General features: G+C 37.7%; 1 protein-coding gene across 13 annotated transcripts in view; it reads right to left on the bottom strand.

Annotated features, from left to right (window-relative positions):
- Positions 1 to 6,032: 6,032 nt before the first annotated feature.
- PANK1 (pantothenate kinase 1) overlaps positions 6,033 to 8,645 on the bottom strand; it is a 41,779-nt gene continuing 39,166 nt past the window's right edge. For all 13 annotated transcript variants that reach the window (XM_085065274.1, XM_085065275.1, XM_085065273.1 and 10 more), the window contains 2 exons: positions 8,143 to 8,268; positions 6,033 to 7,516 (listed from right to left, as the gene is read on the bottom strand). In XM_085065274.1, the coding sequence (XP_084921400.1) occupies positions 7,457 to 7,516; positions 8,143 to 8,268 (186 nt within the window). In that variant the 3' untranslated portion in view covers positions 6,033 to 7,456. The remainder of the gene's footprint in view (positions 7,517 to 8,142; positions 8,269 to 8,645) is intronic.

Below are 8,645 nucleotides of genomic sequence, written 5' to 3'. Positions count from 1 at the left end.
TGCAGGTGGTCTTTATCCTAGTCTCCAAATCAGCACACAATACCAGGCAGAAGAAGATGTAATCCACCACCAATTCTTCACACCTCCATAACACAGAAAATCAGTCATTTGGCAAGAACTTGCTGTACCTCAGACCAAACTCTGGCTGGTGTTTGCTGACTGCTGTGTCTTTCAGAGAGAGTTCCTCACCCAACCCAGGGTATACTTTGCTTCTGGACACATTTTTGCTCCAGCTCACCCGTAAAACACCCAGCTTAACACCTAGGACTGCTTTCTATTTAGTTTTTACTACCTAATTATTGTATGAGCTGTGTTCACAGGCTGGGGAAAAAAGTTTCTTTGGTTTAAACTTTAATGCACTCCTTTAAATAAAATATTCCCATTGATAGTATCTACAGCAAACATTTGCAGAGTTAACAACCACAGAAACTATTGTCATTCCACACAGAAAGTTACAAGCATCAAAGATTTCTGTTTCATTTGGAGATGTACCAGATTAATTGCAGGGGCACTTATGCAACACATAATTAATAATTTTTTCCCCCTTTGCATGGTACAACGTCTTTTTTCCCCATCCACTTGCTTTTTTCTCTCTGAGTTAAGCATGTACAGACAGAGACCTAAGCCAGAGCTAGCTTAAAGTTCATCAGAAACTATCTGCTCTGAGTAGCACAATGTTTTGGTAAATATTACAGCATTGATTATCCATGGCCTTGCATTTCAGTATCAGCCACGTGGCAGCCAGGCTGGTCAGGCTGCTGCCATCCCAGCACTGCCAGGGCTCTGCTCCCTCTCCCCCAGGGCAATAGGATTATCAACCATTCCATTCCTCTAAGGCTAGTGCTGCTAACTTTATAACTGGTGACAGAAACCTCATTGACATATTTCTGATTCAAGCTGGAATAATATTTTAGGAAAGCTTTTTTTGTTTGTTTTTTAAAAAAGTTCTCTGATGTTCTGCCTTTTTTCGCGCGTGTGTCCCAAAGTTCCCCTTGCTCAGCTGCCAGTCATACACCACTACTTCCTAGCACAGCAGGGCAAGTGGAACGGTCAGGGACTGAAAGGGAACTGACTCTAAATTACCTTCTCTCCTCCAATGGGTCTGAAAGGCAAATAGGCTGGAAAAGGAAGAGCCAGTTCTTATACTTTTGTGAATAAAGATATTTCAATTGCCTAACAATCGCCTTCAGACAAACTTCTGTAGTGTCCTATGCCTGCAGTCAATGGACTCCCCAGAGTGGTGTCAGTAGCAGCTCTTTTGCTCCTAGCCTGATAAAGGGGCTTATAACTCCAGAGCTGGTGTCTTAGAACATTACAGTAGGTACATCAAATAAAACTTTTAAGCACATTCCCATAATGCTGTGAACCAGATGTTCATGAAAATCTCACAAAGACAATTTTATAACCCTTTCAGGTAGGAGAGCTGGAACTGAGATATATGTTGCATGGCACCTGAAAAAAACCAAGTTCCAAATTGAGGAGAAAAAGATCAGAAATTGAAAAAGTAAGTGTTCTTGCACAGAACTAAGCTGACCTCTATATTCTTCCCATGAACAAAAGGTGAATTAGCCTGCAGGGTTTGGTGCCTTTTCTGTTTAAATTTTTTAATACAATTTCTTATGTGATGAAAGGTGTGGAGAGAAATTCAGTTCCTGAATGTTTTCTCCCTAGCTGTACAAGAGCAGGTGTGAAGTGTGTTATGGGTCAGCCTGCAGCCATCATCAGGAAGCAGTTTTAGCTACTCTAGCACTGCTTTCCCCCCATCAAAGAGGCAAACCAGTCATGCTTGGGGGCTGCTACACTTCACGGGCAAATGTGCTGGGGAGAAGGCTACAAACCTCCTATATTTGAAGAGAACACTTATTTTCTAAGCTAAAACAGAAGTGACAAACACTGAGAAATTTGGGAGTGGTTTTGGCTTATCTTGTAAATATTTCTGGATTTTTTTGTGCACAGCCTTTTTTTTGTAGCCAAGTGCAATATGCTGAAGGCTAGCTGGGTAACAGCATGCTCCATGCTTAGGACAGAGGAACAGCATGTTTTTGTTTACTTATTCAAATAGCAGTAGGGGTGAGGTTGCTCAAAAAACAAAACAATTCTACTAAAAGGAACTAAAATTTTTAAAAGTACACTCAGCATTTTGTGATTCATATAGACAGCCATCTTTGAAAATGCTCAATTCATTTGCTCATTTAGGGTTTTTTCATTAGGACGCATCATTTTACAGTTAATTTTAAAAAATATATAAAGAGTAAGAACAATTCTCAAAACAAGAGTGTGTTCTCACTGTTCAAATCAATTCCAATAATAAGTTTTTATTTTTATCTCCAGGTGAAGCCTATCCAATCTTTTCAGAGAAGGCTCTCATGGCTTCAGTTGGCTTGCCCACATCACACCATTGCATTTCACAAAGCAGATGTTCACAGACCATATTTGCTGGGCTGCCTCCATTGCCTCCTGCTGACAACCAGGCTGTCACTGGGGTGATTCCAGTGGGAGGACAGAGGGGGCAGAGGCAGCAGAGTAGATAACAATGCTACTATCCCAACCCAGTATTACGTCTGCAGGTTGGTAATGATTTACTGCCTTACATGAGAATAGTTTGACTGCAGTCTCCCAGCTGATGCAGATGTTATAAAAGCTTGTAGGAAAGAGCATTTTGATCAGCATGGCTTGAGACATTCATTTCTTCATCCGTACTGAAACACACTTATTTCCACTTCCACCCAACCTAGCATTTGCATTAAAAACTCCTACAAGCTGAGACGAGCTGTTTTATTTTTGGGCAGTTTGTGAACATGTTAATGCAAAACAAATCCCCTGAACAAGTCCCAGCATACCAGTGGCCACACCATCTTGTTGCTTGAAGCACCGATGTCTCTGTTGGACAAAATGCATTATCAAACCAGTGTCTGTTCACCATGAGACTGTATTGCTCTAAGCATTGTTCCTTGATGCTTTCAAGAATGCAGCACAAAATGTGTTCCCTTGCAAGCAAAAGTTCTTGTCACAAAAGAACTTTTTTAAAGTTTAAACAAAAAAACCCCCACCACCCATTTTTTAAACCCCAAAAAGCACACAATTTGGAAAAAAAAATTCTAATATACTATAAGAGGAAGTTGTAACATGGTTAGCTGAGGCCACATCCTCATGGATGTGCATAAACAGAAATCTCTGTAATGGGGGTAAACTCAGCCCTGTACAAACACTGCCAAGGCTGCTTTGGTACATCAGCATTTGCTGAAGTGCAACTTCTGCTTTGTAGTAAATGCCCAGATTCACTCAAACGTTTAAATTTGGAGAGATGAATGGATCACCCACCCAAAACCCTGAAAACTAAGAAGTTGTCAACTTGGAAAGTCACTTCCAAAGGTGGAAGTGCCCTGATCACCACAAGAAAATAAGCAAAACTACTTAAGAACAGGGAATGACACATTATTTTAATAAAACACACTGCCATTTCACGTTGTTTACCCTCCTTCATTCCAGGTACCAAGATACAAAGCAGACCGCAGTCTTTTTCATAGCTTGTATTTTATTTAATCCCAAATTCAAAGACACCTTGCACTTTAAAAACACAACCCAGTAGAACTCCTCATCCGACTGGAAACAATCATGTATGTTTATTTTGTCATCAGTTCAACCCCATATGGTTCTCCCATCTCTAAAGTTCTGCTGTGTCCTGCCAAAAATCACTTGCAAGTATCTTGTGACAGTCTAATGGGAACAGAAGTGCTGATAACAGTGAAACACCAGGACAGCTTTGCTGAGGTTGGAATGAACTGCAAGCATCCTATTTGTCCTGGAACTCAGATCTTGTACTGCCCCCATGTACCCCATGCTAGCCTTCTCTATCAATCTGATAAAGTAAATACTCTTAGCTGTCTCTCACTCTTCATCCAGCACTAGGGATTTTCCCTCAATACTTTAGTCCTAAAATCTTACTTTAAAACACAGACCTTCCTTCCTAGGGGATCTAATTAGATTTTTAGTCAAAAAATTGGGGTTTCTTGGTGGTGGTGGGGAGAGAATGAACAGAGCAGCATGTGATTCAAAAACAAATGTTCAAGTCCAAATGAAGCAGATCCTGGCACAAGCCATGATGATTGAGAGCAATGAGTCCAACTCGTTCTGTTCCAATTTACCTGAATAATTACCACATTTCAGAAACAGAAGCTAGATTAACAAAGCTTGGCCTTTTAAGAGGTCTCTTTCATTTATACTAAGTATTTCCAACACACATGAAATCTACAATACACTGATGTCCCTTAGGGAAGTCTGCTTCTTCAACCTCACCATTTCCAAAACAAAAAAGATCCAAGAATCTGGGTATTTCTAGGTTGTCAATAATATTCTTTGGAGTTGAACTTCGCTTGCACAAACCTTCAGTTCATACCGGTTATAGCAGAAGTCTATCTGTGGAGTTGAGCAAGGCTGTTTTCAGACTCTTTGCATGCCTCTGGATGATGAAGTGGGGCACCTTGGGGAATCCCTTCCAACAGATGGCTGTAGACAGCAACTGCATACCAAACACAATCAGAAAAATTCAAGACAACACCAATGCTCTTAGAAATGCCCCAAAATGCTCCCCTATGGCAAAAATATTGTAAGGGTGCCAGAAATCAACCACACTGTCATTCATCCATTACCTTAATTATGGAGGCGGAACACGGAGGAGGAAATCAAGAGCTGGGATTAGTGGAGGCAGGCAAAGTCTGAAGGTAAAGAAGCAACTTACAGTAATAGATTCATATGATGGCACAGCTGGTGGGGACACAGAAGAAAATAGCCAAATGTAGCTTTCAAGGAAACAAAGAAATAGTTTTGAAGTAGGCTTTTCTCCCTCTGGAAAGGAAGGATTGAATTTACAATGCCATTTTCCTGTAGTTTCTCCTCCTTCATGACTTTCCACAACTCTCCACCCTATTAATTTAGTCTGCTAATTGTTCCCAATCAGGTGTACATATTTATGTAATATACAATTTAGAGTACTTTTTCTCATTCTTTTAACTACAGCAATTAACCTATTAAGAATTTAAATTTGAAACCAGCACTTTTAGGTTAAAATTTTATTTTGTGCTTCTCTTAGAACTGCTGGGATCAACTTACGTGAGAGTCCCTATAATCTTACAGCTAACTTCAAGGCTACCAGGATTGTGCTTTTCTTTCTTAACCACACAGCCTCAACTTGTGCATCTTCAAAGTCCTTATCTATTTCTCTGAATGGCTTGCTAGGTTGTTTTTTTGTTGGTTTTTTTCTTTTTTTTTGGTGGTGGTTTTTGTTTTTTCTTTTTTGTTTGTTTGTTTTGTTGTTATTGTTGTTGTTTTGCTGGGTTTTTTTTGCTTTTTTTGGTTGGTTGGTTTTTTTGTTTGTTTGGGTTTGGGGTTTTTTTGAGAAGTAGAAGATTTTAATCTTAAAAGGACTTCTATTTCATACTTGTTTACTTAACACTATAGTCTTCCTTCACATAAGTCTAAACGCAAAGAATGCAAGAACACCTAGATAACAGACATTCCCATATCAAATTCCCTTAAAAAACAGACGATGGAGAAGACAGGATATTTCCCTGAAACAAACCAAGCAAGCAGTAACATGGCCAATGTCGTGCTTCCCTCTACTGTTTATCATACGAAGTGCAGCTACCTCTTAACATTCCGAAGTCTTCCTTAAAAAAACCAAAACAATGTCCAAATGAATCTTTATTTGCAGGCAAAACTTAGCCAATAACCTTAATCAAAGTTTTCTTTATTAAAAAAATAGAGGCACTGAGCAGAACCATCTGCACTTATATCAAGCTCAATATTACAGAAAGTATCAACTTCAACTAATAATATGTCATCTCTTCTTTTGGTTTACAGTCCTTTAAAGTCAACTTTAAGCAGGAAAAAGGCTTCAAAGACTAAAGCTTTGTAATGAAGACTAAAACCACATCAAGAACCAAACAATTATCATGGAAATAAGTAGTCATGTATGTCACAACAAAAGGTGTTATGTATTCACATCACTACTTTCAAGAAATGAATTCCACAGATACATTAAAACTGTCAAAACAGTAGTGGTCTTTATTTCCATCAGACAAGTTAACACTTCAGTTAATATTACCATTTTTCAACATTTGGGAGACATGGAAGTTAATGACTTAGAAAAGTGAAATAAACCCCCTTCCAAAAATATACTGAATTTTATACTGTCCCTTTGATGAGTCATTTACATTATGTGACATCACATATAGTCTTACAAGATGAAATAATTTATGAACTGTTTTTCAGCCTCTCACTTGGGAGCCCTCAAGGTGTCTAAGGTAAGCAAGTTCACACATGCTCTGCAAGAACCTAAGTACATAGATTTCAAAGGGATCTCAATTCAACTTGGGAAAAAAAATCTAGAGAGGTCCACGAATCAGAAAAGGTAGAAAATACTGTATTGGAATAAACACTCAAATTTTAGTGTCCTGGAGAGAAAGTTAACACTAACTTAAAAGCAGAAAATACTTTAATCAGTATTTTCCTGATTTTAGTAATTGGGCTTTTAATAACGCTGTTATCAGTTGTTTTCAATTAAGAACAAGTTAAAACTTGCAGACTACAGACAGACAAGTGAAAACAATCTCTCTTTGCCATCTAATGCCAAGTGTGTACCATATAAATAACATCTTTACTACAGAATGCTTCATGTAGATCAGAGGTTTTCAATAGAAACACGTTTTCATTTTAGTGCCAATTGAATAATTAAAGTTTTAGTTCACATCTTGCTTAAAATGTTTATTATAGAAAGAATCACTCCTGCAAAACCAGTTGGCAGTCTCTTCCTGTTGCAATTTGTGAATCTCAAACCCCCTGCTATTGCCAAGCTTCCTCACAGTCCTTCAAACAAACTCACTTAACCACAGAATGTTTGCAGATTTATTTTTTGGGGGGGGCATAGGGATGTTAAATAAAAAAGTGTCTCATCTAATGAGGAAAGGAAAGGCAAGAAAAATCAATGACTAGTTTTCACAGTAAAATGCATCAGCTTTGTAGTTTCATTTGAAACCAAGAACAAATCATGAAACGTCATGAAAATAAGATAAAAAAATCTCCTAGAGTGATTACTAAATGAAGTTTAAATCACCACACTAATCAGTAAACCCCAGAAGAAAAGCAGATGCCTCATATCACCGGTCCTACATTAAGCAGTATCCATTTTTTAAAATAAATCCATAAAATCTGTACGTTTGGCCACTTTGCACATTTTTCCCCTAAAAAATACAGTGTACAGAAAAAAAATCTCGTAATTCCCAGTATGAATTCTGAAGTATAAGGTCAAAACCCAGAAATTAAGGATCAGCTAAAAGGATTTCAAATTATTTACAAATCCAGCAGGTAGAACTACCATAATGGCTTCATTTCCATCCTTGTAGTGGCTTTCACTCTTATTCAGCAGCATCTGCAGTAGGAATCTCCTCAGACAGCTTCATCACTGATCATCTGTCATTTTAAGCATTTCTAGAAGAGCCCCAACAGCTCCAAAATAACCCTTTGAACAAAGGCAAAAGCAAACCAAAACCAATCAAATTCAAAAATAAAATAGAAGCATGAACACAAAGTTTTCAGTTCTGTTATGGCAACTAAAAGAAGATCAGCCCTGCCAAATATTTATTCTCTCTGAATTATGATTTAATAAGATCATCCTTAGGTACCAGAAAGGGCCTGATACTGGAAAAAATATTACCTAGTTCTCCAAAATTGTAAAAAAAAATAATTACAGAACCATAATAATGATACCATACTGAGGCAGGGCAGTTTTCATTATGAACCTGCTCATCTGGTAGTCATGACAAAATTAAACTTATAAAAATGAATTATACTTGAGGTTTTCATATACCAGACCACACAAAACAACATTGTTGGTATCAGGGTCAGAAAGCAAAAATAAGAAATGGGCAATGTTTAACCCCACATACCACAAGATTAGTGATCAAACCAAGGAGTTAACAATTAGTATTTTCAAATGAATTTGTACACTAAATAGCATCTATGCAGAACTTAGCTTATGCATTCGATTCAAAGCAATGGCATTTCTCCCCTTTAAAGTTCACAAATAAAGAACCACAAGATTTTTGTACTTGCAAATAGAAGTAAGTTCAAGATATATTTCCTTACCTCATGTTCCAAAAACAGAGCTTTTAGCTGTCCCTTGGACCAATAATCCATAGCATATGCTAGCACCTTCATAGAAATCATATTAATTCTGAGAAAGTTGCCAACGAACACCACCTTGTCAATGTTCTGTAAAATTGAATTTGAAAAACAGACCAGAAAAATTATATTTAGCTCAATTATTTGCCTCATTTAACATGTACCTCTGCCTCTACTACCAAGTTTAAAGGGAATTTTGGGTTACATATAAATTCTTCAAAATGAAAAGTCAAAAAATATTGCAGTTACTGACTGCTAAGTAAAAGATGTTGCAAAAGGAAGGGTGGTGCAGAGCTTTATTCTAAAGACAGTGAGAGGCTGTTATGAGAGATGATCAGTATTTGCTTAAAAGCTCAGGATCTTCCCAACATGACTCAGATTATGAGTGTTTTGCTGCTGGTTATTTTTTTTAGTTGTATATGGCTGCACTGAAGACATCTTTGCCCCTCTGCATGTTAAATGAAGCA

The sequence above is a fragment of the Lichenostomus cassidix genome, chromosome 6 (assembly GCF_008360975.1).
Source record: "Lichenostomus cassidix isolate B80296 chromosome 6, HeHo_3.0, whole genome shotgun sequence".
NCBI classification, from domain to species: Eukaryota; Metazoa; Chordata; class Aves; order Passeriformes; family Meliphagidae; genus Lichenostomus; species Lichenostomus cassidix.
The sequence above is the reverse complement of the archived record's forward strand: the minus strand, read 5'-3'. Positions and strand labels throughout refer to the sequence as shown.